The following is a 15,134-nucleotide window of genomic DNA, read 5'->3' as shown; positions in this document are numbered from 1 at the left end:
CCCATTTTTTTTAAGTTCAGCTGCAGATTCTCATGTGCAGCTGGCTGTTGAGAATCACTGAGCTACAGTTAATAACACATTTTGTTGTTACTGTATCCAGTCTTGTGGTTATTTTGATCTATGACAAATGACTTCTTGAAGTGACACAATGTTTCCTATTTACATCAGTGTGAGCAAAGGGGGTAGATTTAAAGAACATAAAGCAAAGAGTCATTTGAGCCTTGCGGCAGAGTGCAGGCTTGATACAATTGATCCTGATGTTACAAGAAACTGCAGTCTGAGCAGGGCTTGGTAGGAATGGCTGGTCCCCGCCCCTCATGATACGAACTCCCTAAGGCTAGAAAATCTCTCCAAAACTACCCACTCACCACACCAGCAAGTTGGTGCCTGTGTTGGTTCCTCTCCATGGGGGCTCCTCCATGGGGTGGCTTGGAATTCCTCACAGTATGGTGGCTGGGTTCCAAGAATGAGTGTCCCAGGAAAATCAGGAGACAGCTGTATCATCTTGGATGAACTAGCCTCAGAAGTCACATACAGTCACCTCCACTACAGTCTAAGCCCACCCATATGCAAGGGCTCCTTCCCAAAGGAGCATAAAGGTCACATTATAAGAAGAACTTGTGGACGGGAAGATATATCACTGCAGCGATTTTGGAAAATATACCACCTTCCATAGTCATTAAGTCTGATCTCAGAAAACCAGATCCTGGGTAATGACAGATGATAATAATAAACTTTCTTTAAATTATTATAAAATAAAGTCCTGTGCTAGGACTTCCCACTGTGGCACAATGAGTTCCGCGATGTCTGTACAGCACCATCGATCCCTAGCCTGGCACAGCGTGTTAAAGGATCTGGTGTTGCTGCACCTGTAGCATAGGTTGAAACTGTGGCTGGGATCTGACCCCTGGCCTGGGAACTCCATAAGCTGAGGGGCGGCCAAAAAAAAAAAAAAAAAAAAAAAGGAAAGCCCAGAATCCAAATAATGACATCCAAGTTTCCAGATGAGGACAGAGAAGCACAGACCCCAACCTCTTACCATCTCCCCATTGCTCATGCTGCTCCCTATGGTTTTCTCTCATTCAATGTTCTTCATTGTTTTAAATTAAAGTATAATTTATTTACAATGCTGTGCCAATTTCTACTGTAAAGCAAAGTGACCCAGTCACACACATACACACATTCCCTTTCTTATATTATCTTCCATCATGGTCTTTCACAGGTGTTTGGATATTGTTCCCTCTGCTATACAGCAGGACCTCGTTGCTTATCCATTCTAAATGGAATAGTGTGCAGCTACCAACCCCACACTCCCCATTCATCCCACCCTACTCTTTCTTTCTTTCTTTCTTTCTTTCTTTCTTTCTTTCTTTCTTTCTTTCTTTCTTTCTTTCTTTCTTTCTTTCCTTCTTTGTCATTTCTTGGGCCGCTCCTGTGGCATATGGAAGTTCCCAGGCTAGGGGTCAAATCAGAGCTGTAGCCACTAGCCTATGCCAGAGTCACAGTAACACGGGATCGGAGCCGCATCTGTGACCTACACCACAGCTCAAGGCAATGCCGGATCCTTAACCCACTGAGCAAGGCCAGGGATCGAACCTTCAACCTCATAGTTTCTAGTCGGATTTGTTAACCACTGAGCCACACGGGAACTCCACCCTACTGTTTCTTGATCACACCAGATGCCCTCCCACCTCCACATCTTTGCATGGCTCTTTCCTCTGCCTGGAGCCACCTCCCCCTAGATACGGCCTTGGCTCACCCCTTCACCTGTTCCAAGTCTTGCTCAGGAGTTCTCATCCTGCTGCAGCAGAAACAAATATGACTAGGAACCATGAGGTTATGAGTTTGATTCCTGGCCTTCCTGAGTGGGTTAAGGATCCGGTGTTGCCATGAGCTGTGGTGTAGGTCACAGATGCACCTCTGATCTGGTGTGGCTGTGGCTGTGGCTGCCAGCTAGAGCTCCGATTAGACCCCTGGGAACCTCCATATGCTGTGCGTGTGGCCCTAAAAAAAAACCCAAAAAGCAAAAAAACAAGTCTTTGCTCAAATTATACCTTCTCAATGAGACCTCAATGACCACTTCATTTAATCCTCCACCCTCGAGTTCCCCAACCTTCCTCACCCTACTCTATTTTTTTTTCTTTTTCCACCACAGCATTTATCACCTCCTTACACATATTTAGTTGTTAAATCTATTGCCTAGCTCCCCTGGCTAGAATGGAAACTCCAAGAAGTCAGGGGTTTCTGGCTTGTTTGATAATGTTTCCTAAACACATTGCCTGGCACATAATAGCTACTCAATAAATATTTGTTGCATGACATGAAATAATGCTGAGCCACAATGTGAGAGGGCTAGTTCCTTATCATTTCTTTTATTTTATTTATTTATTTTTTTTTGGTCATGCCTTCAGCATGTGGAAATTCCTGTGCCAGGGACTAAACCCACACCACAGCAGTGATCCAAGCCACAGCAGTGACAACACTGGATCCTTAACCTACTAGGCCACAGGGAACTCCTGCACCTCCTTTCCTCCCTGAACCCCCCCCCCTTTCTTAGGGCCACAACCGCGGCATATGGAAGTTCCCAGGCTAGGAGTCAAATTGGAGCTGCATCTGCTGGCCTATACCACAGCACAGCAATACTGAATCCAAGCCACATCTGTGACATACACCACAGCTTGGGGCAACACTGGATCCTTAACCCACTGAGCGAGGCCGGGGATTGAACCCACATCCTCATGGATACTAGTCAGGTTCCTTACTGCTGAGCCACAATGGGAACTCCTCCTTTTTAAAAATTGAAGTGTAGTTGACTTACAATATTATATTGCTTTCAGATGTACAACATAGTGATTCAATCTTTTTATAGCTCACACTCCATAGAAAGTTATGATAAATAGTGGCTATATCCCTGTGCTCTACTTGTTCCTTGTAACTTATTTTATACTTAGTAGTTTGTACCCCTTCACCTTTCTTAATCCCCTTCACCTATTTTGGTCCTCTGCCACAACCCTTCTTTCCCCTGCTAACCACTAGTTTCTTATATGTATCTCCACCCTGCCTCTGATGGTTTTTAAAAAATTCATCTGAGGATTCTCATGTGCAGACTTGGAGTTCCCGTCATAGCTCAGCGGTTAAGAACCTTGGAGTTCCTGTCATGGCTCAGCGGTGACTAATCTGACTAGCACCCATGAGGATGCAGGTTCAATCCCTGGCCTTGCTCAGTGGGTTAAGGATCCGGCGTTACCGTGAGCTGTGGTGTAGGTCACAGACCTAGCTCAGATCCTGCATTGCTATGGCTGTGGCATGGGCCAGAGGCTATAGCTCCGATTCAACCCCTAGCTTGGGAAGCTCCATACAAATGCCAAAGGGTACAGCCCTAAAAAAAGCAAAAAAAAAAAAAAAAAAAAAAAAAAAAAAAAAATCACTGACCTACATCGGATTAAGGATTTGGCGTTGTCACCACCAGGGTCACTCCTGTGGAGAGTGTTCAATCCCTGACTGGGGAATTTCCACATGCTTCAGGCACAGACAAAAAAAAAAAAAAAGGAAAGAGAGAATCACTGAGCTGCAGTTAATAACACTTTTTGCTGTTACTGTATCTAGTTTTGTGGTTATTTTTGATCTTCTGGAAGTGACACAATGTTTCCTATTTAAATAACTTAGTGCCAGCAAAGGCAGTAGATTCAAAGAAACAAAAAGTAAATAGTAAATTGAGCATTTGCCAGAATGCATGATTGCTACATGTTATCCTGATGTTACAAATGATGAAATTGATACACAAGCCCCACCGACTAGAAAGTAACATTTTGGACTTGGGGAGTCTAGCTTCCCGGCTGTAACTAACTGTGACGTTAGGTCTCTACCGCCCTCTAGTGACTCAGTTTATTTGCACCCAAAGGGAGGACTTGGGCATTTATTTCTCCTACATTTCACCTTTTGATGGTTCAGACTTTCCAGATTTTTTATTTTTTAAATCCTCTTTCTGGCTTCCAGCATGTTCCTTGTACCTCCTAGTTTCCTGATAGCCACAAAGAGTGATACTGAATAAGACCAAACTGAGCCTAGTGGGGTGTTGCAGACCTACCCCAGATTAATGTCAACTCAGAGCAGACCTTGAATATCACAGTGAGGCACTAGACCCTTATCCCATAGGCAATGGGGGGATAGGAATGGCTTTGGAGCAGACCAAAAATATGTGCAACAAAGCTTTTCCCCCTAGAAAAGGGCACTACACTGGACATTTGTGATTCTCTCCCTCTGAGCATCATCCTCCCCCCATTTTTTTGGCAATAGTTCCTGATTTGAGGGCTCCCTCCAGTGCTAATGTGAGCCCATATGTCACCTTTGTGTGAGTTTTCAACTGTCAGCCTTTCTGGGAGGATACCAACTCATGACAGGGCATAAGGTTTGAGAGGAATTAAACTGTGACTGGCTCCCTCTTCTCCCTATTCAGACCCATAGCCAGAGTGAGGCTCCCCTCCCTCCACAGAGGAAGCACGTGCCCAAGCCCAGCCAGTCAAAGGGCTGCGTCCTTCTGGCTACTGGGATTGGTTGAGAGGGGAGGAGAGGAATGACCTAACACCAGCCAAGTGTGACTCTGGGAGATTTTATTAAATTTTAATTAAGGTAAAATTCACATAACATAAAACTAACCATTAACCATGGTAAAGGGTACAATTCAGAGGCATCTAGAACCTTCCCAATGTAGAACAATTATCACCTCTAGTTTTTCCAGGACATATTCTTCAATGCCAAAGGAAACCCTATGCCCTTAGCAGTCACTCCCATTCCCTCCTCAGCCCCCAGCAACCACTAATCTCCTGTCTGGATCCAGCCACACCTGCAGCCTGACCCTTAACGTCAAAGTATATATGCTGATTATCCTTCTGTTATTTCAGCCAGCTAGAGTTGAACATTTTGTCCTTTGCCACCAAGTGTCCTCCATGATGGAGACTGGGACTTGCCAAGGTCACATGGTTAGAGTTACAAACTGGATGAGTACCTAGACCTCCTTCCTACCTACCTGCTGCCTCCATGCCCCAAGAGGAGGGTGTGCGGAGAGGTTAGCAGGATCCCAGAGACAGAAGCTGCAGACAAATCATGGCCATGCATTTAAGGAGAGATGCAAGGGGGACAGGAGGCAGACAATTTTCTATTTGCCCCCAGAAGACTTTGAAGTTCTTAATCATTAGGGTGTCAAATGCTCTTTAGAGAAGATCATGGAAGCACAGCTCTGCTCCCCACTAAAAACACCAAGACACAATATTTTGCAGACAATTCACCAGTCTGCAAAAACTCACGACCTCTCCAACGCCTCCTCCCCCCGCCACAATATATCATGGGGCCATGGATGAAGAAGACATTCTGGTTTTCTTCAAGAAAGTCAGAAGAACCCAGAAGCAGAGGACCTAAGATCCAAGTACAGTCTTTCTGCTGACTCACTGTGGTGCAGGGAATTGGGGGGAAGGACAGACTGGGTTCAAGTCCAGGCTGTGTGGCCCTGGGCAAGTTGCTTGTCCTCTCTGAGCACCATCTCTACTCTTGTCTATTTTGGGAGGGGTGTTAGTTTCAACGATGCATATCATGGGCATGTAAATATGAATGGCCACTCCCCTTTCAATGTCCCCTTCTCTCCTGCAGGCCAGATGGGCTTGCTAACTCCTTTGGAGTGATGTAATCCAGGGGCCAAATGACATGCCCAGATAACCATCTTTTGCAGAGAATGACAAGTGGTCCATTGATATTAAAACCCCTCCCGGACCCCCAGAATAAGAACCTCTTGCTACGAACTCTCCCTCATTTACTAAGTTCCAACAACAGCTTTCTGTTTCTCCAGTTCATTTCAACTCCAGGAGTTTCACACCTTCCATTCCCTCTGCCCAGAGTGGTCTTGCCCAGCTCTTGGTATGGCTGGTTTCCTCTTGTCCCTGGGGGCTCAGCTAGAAAGTGCACCACCCACCGATCACCCATTTGAAAGGGCTGCTCCCCCACCCCACGGCCTCTGGAACATCATCATGCTTTATCTTCTTGGCAGCACCCATCAGTAACTGGAATTGCCTTGGTTGTGTGTATTTTTTTTTTCTTTTGTCTTTTTGTTGTTGTTGTTGCTATTTCTTGGGCCGCTCCCACGGCATATGGAGGTTCCCAGGCTAGGGGTCGAATCGGAGCTGTAGCCACCGGCCTATGCCAGAGCCACAGCAACGCGGGATCCGAGCCGCGTCTGCAACCTACACCACAGCTCACGGCAACGCCGGATCGTTAACCCACTGAGCAAGGGCAGGGACCGAACCCGCAACCTCATGGTTCCTAGTCGGATTCGTTAACCACTGCGCCACGACGGGAACTCCGGTTGTGTGTATTTTTATTTATCTAATGTGTGCCTACTCATTAGGGCAGGGACTTTGCACATCTTTGTTGTCTTATATCCTCGAGGGCTAGTGTCAAATATATGGCAGGAATCCAACATATGTTGTTGAAGAGATGAATGAATGAGTAGGTGGGAAAATAGACAAATGGAAGTATGATTGAACTATCTGGATGGATAAATGAATAAATAGATGGCTAATAATGGATGGATGGATGGATGGATGGATGGGAGATGGATAAATAACATATTCATGAATAGATAGAAGGATAAATGAATATAAACAGATGCCTAAATATAGACGGATCAATGGGTGGATGGATGTGGTGGATGGATGAGTGCATGAGTAGAAGGATGCATGGATGATTCAATGAATGGATGATACATTAATGAATGAACAAGTATTTTTTAAGATAATAGATAATAGGGTGAAAGAATGACTAAATTAATTAATGGAAGAGTAAACTAAAGGATAGATGGATGGTTCAATGAAGAATTCAAAAGATGGATGAATGGAGTTCCCTGGTGGCTTCGCAGTTAAGGATCTGTTGTCACTGCTGTAGCTCAGGTCACTACTGTGACACCAGTTTGATCCCTGACCGTGAAATTTCACTTGCCATGGTCATATTAAAAAAACTATTGAACGGATGAATAGATGGATAAGTTAATGTGTGCATAGGTGGATTGATATTTGCCAGACTCCAACACCAAGCACTTCAGATACATTATCTTGTTTTATCACCACAGAAGTTTCATAAAGGAAGGCATGCTTCCATTTTACAGACAAGGTGCCAGCATTTCAGAGGTAGGAAAAATCCCTCCCCCTGAATTATGCAAGCAGGCAATGGTGGAGCAGGCTTCAAACTTATACCTCCCCAGCATGGAAACCACCCTCCCCACCTCCCCTCACTCTGAAAGCCCGGACCGGCCACTCCAGCTCCCCTCCCAGTGCCCATGCCCTGACAGCACCCAGACCACCCAGTCCAGGCCTCCACACTGCCCCACTGTCCACCAGTGCGATAGCCCCAAGTCCGTGGCAGCACCTGGGAGCGCTGTGAGCATCTGCGAGGTCTCTGCACACACATGTGAGTGAAGAACGAGGGGACTGGAAAGTGTGTCCATTCTCTGGGATGGCCCCCAAGTGCCAGGGACACTGTCTGGCCAAAGCCAGGTCCAGAGAGTCTGGTAGTGACCGCCACAGTCTAGAAATTGCCTGGGGAGCCAGGCCCCGCCTGAGGTCATTCCCAGTGGATGTCACATCATCACAGCACAGGTGATCCAGCCCCACTGAGGCATGTTGACAACAGGGAAGCAGTGAACACAGAAGAGGAGGTGGAGGGATCAGGGGCAGGTGGTGGAGGGGAGCTTGGCCAGGCGGCCCCCCAGGGCTCATCAAACTACTGCGCCCAGAGATCGTGAAGTCCCTGCATTGGGGGTGGGGCTCCCTAGGACAAGGAGGATGGGGAAAGGGAGCTGGAGGAAGGAAATACTAGGGTCCCTCTGTCTCCTGATTCAGGCCACTCTCTCGACAGAAGCGGGGGAGTTCCCTGGTGGTGCAGCAGGTTAAGGATCTAGTGTTGTCACTGCAGCGGTGCTGCTGTGGCAAGGGTTTGATCCCTGGCCTGGGAACATCCACATGCCAAGGGAGCAGCCAAAAAAAAAGACAAAGAAACAAAGACACAGGCAGGAGTTCCTGTCATGGCTTAGTGGTAATGAACACGATTAGTATCCATGGTTCCATCCCTGGCCTTGCTCAGTGGGTTAAGAATCCAGTGTTGCCATCGCCATGAGCTGTGGTGTAGTTCACTGATGTGGCTTAGATCTGGTGTTGCTGTGGCTGTGGTATAGGCCGGCAGCTGCTGCTCCAATTTGACCCCTAGCCTGGGACCTTCCATACACCGTGGGTGTGGTCCTGAAAACAAAAACAAAAACAAAATCACGCAGGTGGTTGGGTAGTAAGAGGCCGGCAGATCTCAGCAGCTCTTCTCGTCGTCAGTGACCTCCAAGTAGGGCAGCCCCACTGGCCAAGTGTCCCGAGGCCAGTATCGGATTTTGAGAGTTTCATGTGGCATCTCGTACCTGGCGTCCACCAAGGCCATGGTGACCATGCCATAGGGGAAGGTGATGCTGATGAGCACGTGCCTGTGGGACAGGGTAGGGAGGGTACAAGATGGCCCTGCTGCCTGCTGGATGCCCTGTTCCCACCTCAGTACTTTCCTCACCCTCAGGGATGTTGACCATCTAATGAGAGCTCCTGGATATGACTTCCTTTTTTTTTTTTTCCTCTCTCTCTCTTTCTTTTCTTTTCTTTTCTTTTCACAGCCACACTTGCAGTATATGGAAGTTCCCAGGCTAGGGGTTGAATCAGAGCTGCAGCTGCTGGTCCACACCACAGCCACAGCAACACCAGATCTGAGCCTCAGCTGTGACCTATACCACAGCTCACAGCAATGCCGGATCTTTAACCCACTGAGTGAGGCCAGGGATCAAACCCATAACCTCGTGGATATTAGTTGGGTTCTTAACCTGCTGAGCATGACAGAAACTCCTGGATCTGACCTCCTGATTACAACCACCTCTTCCACACAGACACACAGACACACACACACGTCCCAGTATCTGCCTTCCCCACTTGCCCCTCAGGTTCCTGCTCCAAGCTTTGGCATCTGCCATTTTCTGGGTTTGGGGCCCACAATCACAGGACGGGTGCTTACCAGATGCTGTGCAGGTAGGAGAAATTAATCCACTGCCAGAAACTGCAAAGCAAGCGGTCACTGACCCAGCTGGTCAATGCAAAAGCCCAGAAAATCACAGAGACCTCAATTACATGCCGAAGCTCCTTGTTTCTGGTCCTAGGGAAGGAAGCACAGAGATCAGAGCCTGACTCAGGTTGCAGAGCCTGAAGGGGCTCATGGGAAATTCCTCCGTCCAAGGAGATGAGGCTGGACAGAGGGATGGATCATTGAGGGGGTGAGAGAGGAGGGGGCCCCTCTCGGTGCTAACACTTGCTGAGCATTTACAGGGTGCTGGGTCCTCACAGCTATGCTGTTATTCCCATTTTGTAGATGAGAAGGCTGAGGCTTGCAAGATTAAGTAAGCCCCAGCCCCACCCCAAGGCCACACAGCTAGTAGGTAGGGCCTGAATCAGTTTTATAGAAATGCAGAATTCTGTGTTTGTGTCTTGGGGTGTAAGTGTGTGTGTGCACCTAGTGGTCTGCGCATGAGAATCTATGTCTGTGAAGCTGTGAGAATGTACGTGTCAGTATGTGGGAGGGCACAGTCTTCTGAACGCCATGTCTTGGGACACCTCGAGATTAGAATCTGTGGGAATTCCCCGGTGGTCTAGGGGGTAAGGATCTGGCATTGTCACTGCTGTGGCCCAGGTCACTGCTATGGTGTGGGTTCGATTCCTACTCCAGGAACTTCTGCATGATATGCGCAGAGACCAAAAAAAAAAAAATATTAGGATCTGTTTCCCCAACAGCAGAGTTAACCCACTGCCCTTATGAAAGAGCATATCAGGGATTAATGAAGGAGTAGCTCCTTTATGGGTAAAAGCATAAGCCCTGCCTGCCAGCTTAAAATGGGACAGTTTGGGGAGTTCCCGTTGTGGCTCAGTGGTTAACGAACCCGACTAGTAACCATAAGGTTGTGGGTTCAATCCTTGGCCTCGCTCAGTGTGTTAAGGATCCGGCATTGCCATGAGCTCTGGTGTACGTCGAAGACTCGGTTCGGATCTGGCATTGCTGTGGCTGTGACATAGGTTGGAAGCTGTAGCTCTGATTTGACCCCTAGCCTGGGAACCTCCATATGCCGCAGGTGCAGCCCTGAAGAGACAAAAGATCAAAAAAAATAATAAAATAAAATAAAATGGGACAGTTTGAACACCAAAAATTTTTTTAAACTTAAGTAAAGGAGTGAGAACTGGTGAAATTTTTTTTTTTTGTCTTTTTGTCTTTTTGCTATTTCTTGGGCCGCTTCCACGGCATATGGAGGTTCCCAGGCTACGGGTCGAATCGGAGCTGTAGCCACCGGCCTACGCCAGAGCCACAGCAACGCGGGATCTGAGCCGCGTCTGCAACCTACACCACAGCTCACAGCAACAACGCAGGATCGTTAACCCACTGAGCAAGGGCAGGGATCGAACCCGAAACCTCATGGTTCCTAGTCGAATTCGTTAACCACTGCGCTACGACGGGAACTCCCTGAAATTTTTTTTAAATTATTTTTTAGGGCTGCACCTGCAGCATATGGAAGTTCTTGGGCTGGGGTTAAATTGGAGCTGCAGCTGCTGCCCTATGCCACAGGAACACAGGATCCAAGCCACATCTGCAAGCTACTATACCACAGCTCATGGCGATGCTGGATCCCTGACCCACTGAGCGAGGTCAGGGATTCAACCGGCATCCTGATGGACACTGTGTCGTGTTCTTTCTTAACCCATGAACCACAATGGGAACTCCCAGAACTGGTGAAATCTTTATAATAAAGCCTGTGGTCTAGTTAACAGTAGTGTCCCATGGTCAATTTTCTCCTTTTTTGAGGCTGTACTAAGGTTACATAAGATGCTGCCATGGGGGAAGCTTGGGAGGGGTGGGGGATCTGGTTGAAGGGTACACAGGACTCTGTACTATTTTTGCAACTTGCTGAGTTGAGTCTGCAATTATTTCAAAATAAAAAGTTAAAAATACAGCATAGTGATTGCAATGGATTGAAACACTTCAGAGATATAAATGTCCATGAATTGACAAAAATACTTAGAGAAAGAACGACTTCATTGGTCCCGATTAGAGATGGCGAAGGCACCAACTCGTTACGCTGGACGTTGATTTTTAAAAGGGAAGGAATCAACGCTGTGTCCTGTCTCTCCTGTCCAAGTTGTGTTTCAAGGCTGATGAGCCAAAGTCCTATCCAGATGGACAAACTCCAGGTAATCAGAGCAAAAGGAATAAGACAACCTGAAAATCACCCTTTTACACCCTCTCCTGAGATCACAGATGGAGGTGAGGATTCCTACTGCTGGAATCAGTAGGTGAAAGGTCAGTAGAAAACTTTAGGAGTTCCCGTTGTGGCGCAGTGGTTAACGAATCTGACCAGGAACCATGAGGTTGTGGGTTCGGTCCCTGCCCTTGCTCAGTGGGTTAACGATCCGGCGTTTCCGTGAGCTGCAGTGTAGGTTGCAGACGCAGCTCGGATCCCACATTGCTGTGGCTCTGGTGTAGGCTGGTGGCTACAGCTCTGATTAGACCCCTAGCCTGGGAACCTCCACATGCCATGGAAGCGGCCCTAGAAAAGGCAAAAAGACAAAAAACAAAAACAAACAAAAAAAAACTTTATAGCCAAGAACCTGGCTGACACCATCCAAATCCACCTACTGATCTTAGCATGAAATGTGGGACGACCACTCATCATGGGGTCTCAGTGAGATGTAACAAGGAGCACCTAGTGCCACACATGAAATGATAAAAAAAAAATCTAAATCTAGCTCTATTAATTTGCAGGAAATTAAAAAAAAAAAAGACACCACAGGAAACAGTCAACCAAACCCAGAATGCAGGTTGTACCATAGGACAAATGATCAAGTGTCTGTTATCAAATCAGAGGTGTGAAGAAAGGGGGAGGAAAGGAGGGAAGGAGGGGCTGGTATGAAATGAAGAAGATCTGAGAGGCAGTGCTCGCATTCTGAGTTAGACATGACCAGGTGTAAGGGAGCGTCTTTGGGAAGCCTAGGAAAGGTTAGTGCGAACTGGCTACCAGACGCTCTTCTAAGGAAGGATCACTTACTTTGTGAGAGATGTGTGTGCCAGATCTTCCACTTGTCTATCTAGATCCTTCCCTACCTGTACCCACTCTGCCCTGTGCCTTGAGGGGTGGGAGGGATGAACTATGTGGACCTGAAAATAAATATTCCTACAGCACCCTCCTCCCTCCCTTTGGTTCTCTGTTGGGGCTCCCCTTTGGCCAATCCAACTGGAAACCATTGGCCAACCCAACTTAAAGCCCAAGGACAGGAGATCCTGTTGTGGCTCAGAGGTTAACAAACCCGACTAGGATCCATGAGGACACAGGTTCGATCTCTGGCCTAGCTCAGTGGGTTAAGGATCTGGCGTTGCTGTGAGCTGTGTGGTAGGTCACAGACGTGGCTTGGATCCCGTGTTGCTGTGGCTGTGGTATAGGCCAGTGGCTATAGGTCTGATTCGACCCCTAGACTGGGAACCTGCACATGCCATGGGTGCAGCTCTAAAAAGACAAAAAAAAAAAAAAAAAAAAAAGTCCCAAGGACAAGGGAGCCCCTGGGTTTGGTCCACAAAATCTCCTTGCAGGGTTGGCGTAGGCTGGAGGCAACCAACATCTGGAGGTCACAACTCTTGCCAAAGAGACCTTCTCTGATAGCTCTCTCTTTCTAGGTTCTTGCAATCACTCCCTCCCATTGCTCCCCATTCCAGGTCTCTTGATGATCACAGAATCCCACTTTTATTAGCACAGAGGTTTTAGAAGATCCCTAGAGATCTTCCCTCAGTCCTTTGTAAAGAATCCTTCTACTCAACACTCCTCAAATGGGCCCATTTAGAGCCCCCTCTCTTGCCTGCTATGACCCAGTATGGGTTAAAAATAGTTATTCCTGGGAATTTCCACTGTGGCACAGTGGGTTAAGGATCGGGGTTGCTGCAGCTGTGGTGTAGGTCACAGCTGCAACTCAGGTTCGATCCCTGGCCCAGAAACTTCCATATACTGTGGGGGTGGCCGAAAAAGAAAAAACAAAACAAAACAGCTAATTCCTTATCAGGAGAGTGAAAGTCTGAACCCATGGCATATGGATGTTCCCAGGTCAGGGGTCAAATCTGAACTGTAGCCGTGACCTATGTCACAACTTTGGCAATGCCAGATCCTTAACCTGCTGCACCATAGCAGGAACTCCAAACCCTGAACCATTAATGGGTGACATTATATGAAATCTGGGGGGACTACAGAATGTGGGTTGGCAAAATGCTGATGGTTGTTGAGGCTACTTATATGTACGTTTGGGAGTTTCATAATAAAAAGGACAAACTCTGCAGTCTGCCTTAGGTTCAAATCCTGGTCGGACCCTTAGCTGGTGAATGGTCTTGGGGAGGGGACTTTGCCTCCTTGACCCGGAAGTCAATGAGAACTCCATGCTGGGAACACAGTGAGGTATTTTTGGAGGGGGGTGGATTCTTGGAGGGGAAAGGGGGTGTCACCTCCCAGGGCACCAGGTGCCACCACCCACTTCTTGTACTCCTGGAACACAATGTAGACGATGTGCAGGGAGATGATGTTGAGGGCGTACGCGTTGATCGTGGGCCTCAGGAAGGACAGGAAGGTACTGACCACGGTGGCAGTGATGACCAGGCAAATGAACTGGGACCTGGGGAGAGAAAGGGCTCAGGTGTGGGGGTGCTTAAGGGGGGCACCTCTGGGGTTTAAGCAGGGTCACATGAAGATCTTACAGCAAAGATGGGTGAGCAAAGGAAAAGAGTTCCAAGGAGCCCAGCTGGGCTCAGAAAAAGGTCTTAGGAGTCCCAGAGGGCTCAATAAAAGGTACCAGGGGACCAAGGTGGGCACGGCAGGGTTTGAAGGGGGCCCCAGGGTAGGGAGTGGGTAGACTGACAAGGAGGTCTCAAGGGGGCTTAGGTTAGAAGAGGGTCCCAGGGCCCAGGTGAGTTCAGGTAAGGGATTTGGAGGAGTCAGGTGGGATTAAGGAAAGAATTATAGGGGTCCCAGAGGCTATTAGGAGAGGGGTCCTGGAAGGCTCAAGGGGGTCAAATAGGGTCAGGAGAGAGAGTCAGATGGGTCTCTAGCCAAAAAAAGGAGGGTCAGGAAGCTCCAGTGGAAGATTCCAGGGAGCCCAGGTGATAGGCTCAGGGGAGAGGCCTCTGGGCCCCAGGTAAGCTTAGGAATGGGATCCTGGACCCCAAGGTGGGCTCAGACAGTGTTTGGAGAAGGTCCCAACTATCCAGGTGGGATCAGGAGAGGAATCCCAAATAAGCAGGTAGAACAAGGGAAGGATTTCCAGGAGTTCCAGGTACTCTCAGAGGAGGGGTCCCTGGAAGTCCACAGTTAGCTCAAGCAGGATCCCGAAAAAGTCCTGGGGTGGTCAAGGGAAGGATTCCAAGGACCCCAAGAGGGCTTGGGGAGGGGGCGCTGAGGATAGGTGGGCTCCAGCAGGATGCACAGGGGGCCAGCCCTGCCTGACCTGCTCTCCCCAAGGAAGGCAGGAAAGTAGCAGCGGGGCATCCATATGCTGTAGCCACTGGCCAGCAGCCACAGAATAGCGATCTCGTCCAGCATCTGGCCCAGGAAGCTGAGCGTCATGTGAAAGTACATGGAGAAAAGGCCTGGAAAAAGAGACAAAGGCAGGCAGTCAAGAGAGCTGTCCCTTCCCCTCTTCCAAACCGGCCCGCTGTCACAGACCCCTATATACCTATGATCATGAAGAGGGTGCAGACGACGTAGACGTAGCGGGAGCGTTTCTGGGCATATGGGTGCATCAGAAACATCATGAGAGGTCCAAAGATGAAGAAGGTGACATTGCTGAACTGGAGAGGGGGAAAATATGGGGAGGGGATTGTCAGATAGGTGAAGCAGAGGGGGGCTGTCCTCAGTCATTACCCAATTGGTCACCTGGCACCTTCTGGGAGTTAATCAACCCAGAGCCTAACTATTCTTTCACCTGATTGTAACAGTTAACCAGTTATCAGTAGATCCATTACTGCATCCATTATCCTATGGGTTCATTCATTCATTC

General features: G+C 48.1%; 1 protein-coding gene across 2 annotated transcripts in view; it reads right to left on the bottom strand.

The window, feature by feature from the left end:
- The window catches only part of ACER1 (alkaline ceramidase 1), a 62,872-nt gene continuing 55,933 nt past the window's right edge, over nucleotides 8,196-15,134 (bottom strand). For both annotated transcript variants that reach the window (XM_021083989.1, XM_003354020.3), the window contains 5 exons: nucleotides 14,811-14,925; nucleotides 14,583-14,724; nucleotides 13,617-13,754; nucleotides 9,082-9,219; nucleotides 8,196-8,509 (listed from right to left, as the gene is read on the bottom strand). In XM_021083989.1, coding sequence (XP_020939648.1) covers nucleotides 8,341-8,509; nucleotides 9,082-9,219; nucleotides 13,617-13,754; nucleotides 14,583-14,724; nucleotides 14,811-14,889 — 666 coding nt within the window. In that variant the 5' untranslated portion in view covers nucleotides 14,890-14,925 and the 3' untranslated portion in view covers nucleotides 8,196-8,340. The remainder of the gene's footprint in view (nucleotides 8,510-9,081; nucleotides 9,220-13,616; nucleotides 13,755-14,582; nucleotides 14,725-14,810; nucleotides 14,926-15,134) is intronic.

Source organism: Sus scrofa, chromosome 2, assembly GCF_000003025.6.
Source record: "Sus scrofa isolate TJ Tabasco breed Duroc chromosome 2, Sscrofa11.1, whole genome shotgun sequence".
In the NCBI taxonomy this organism is placed as follows: Eukaryota; Metazoa; Chordata; class Mammalia; order Artiodactyla; family Suidae; genus Sus; species Sus scrofa.
The sequence above is the reverse complement of the archived record's forward strand: the minus strand, read 5'-3'. Positions and strand labels throughout refer to the sequence as shown.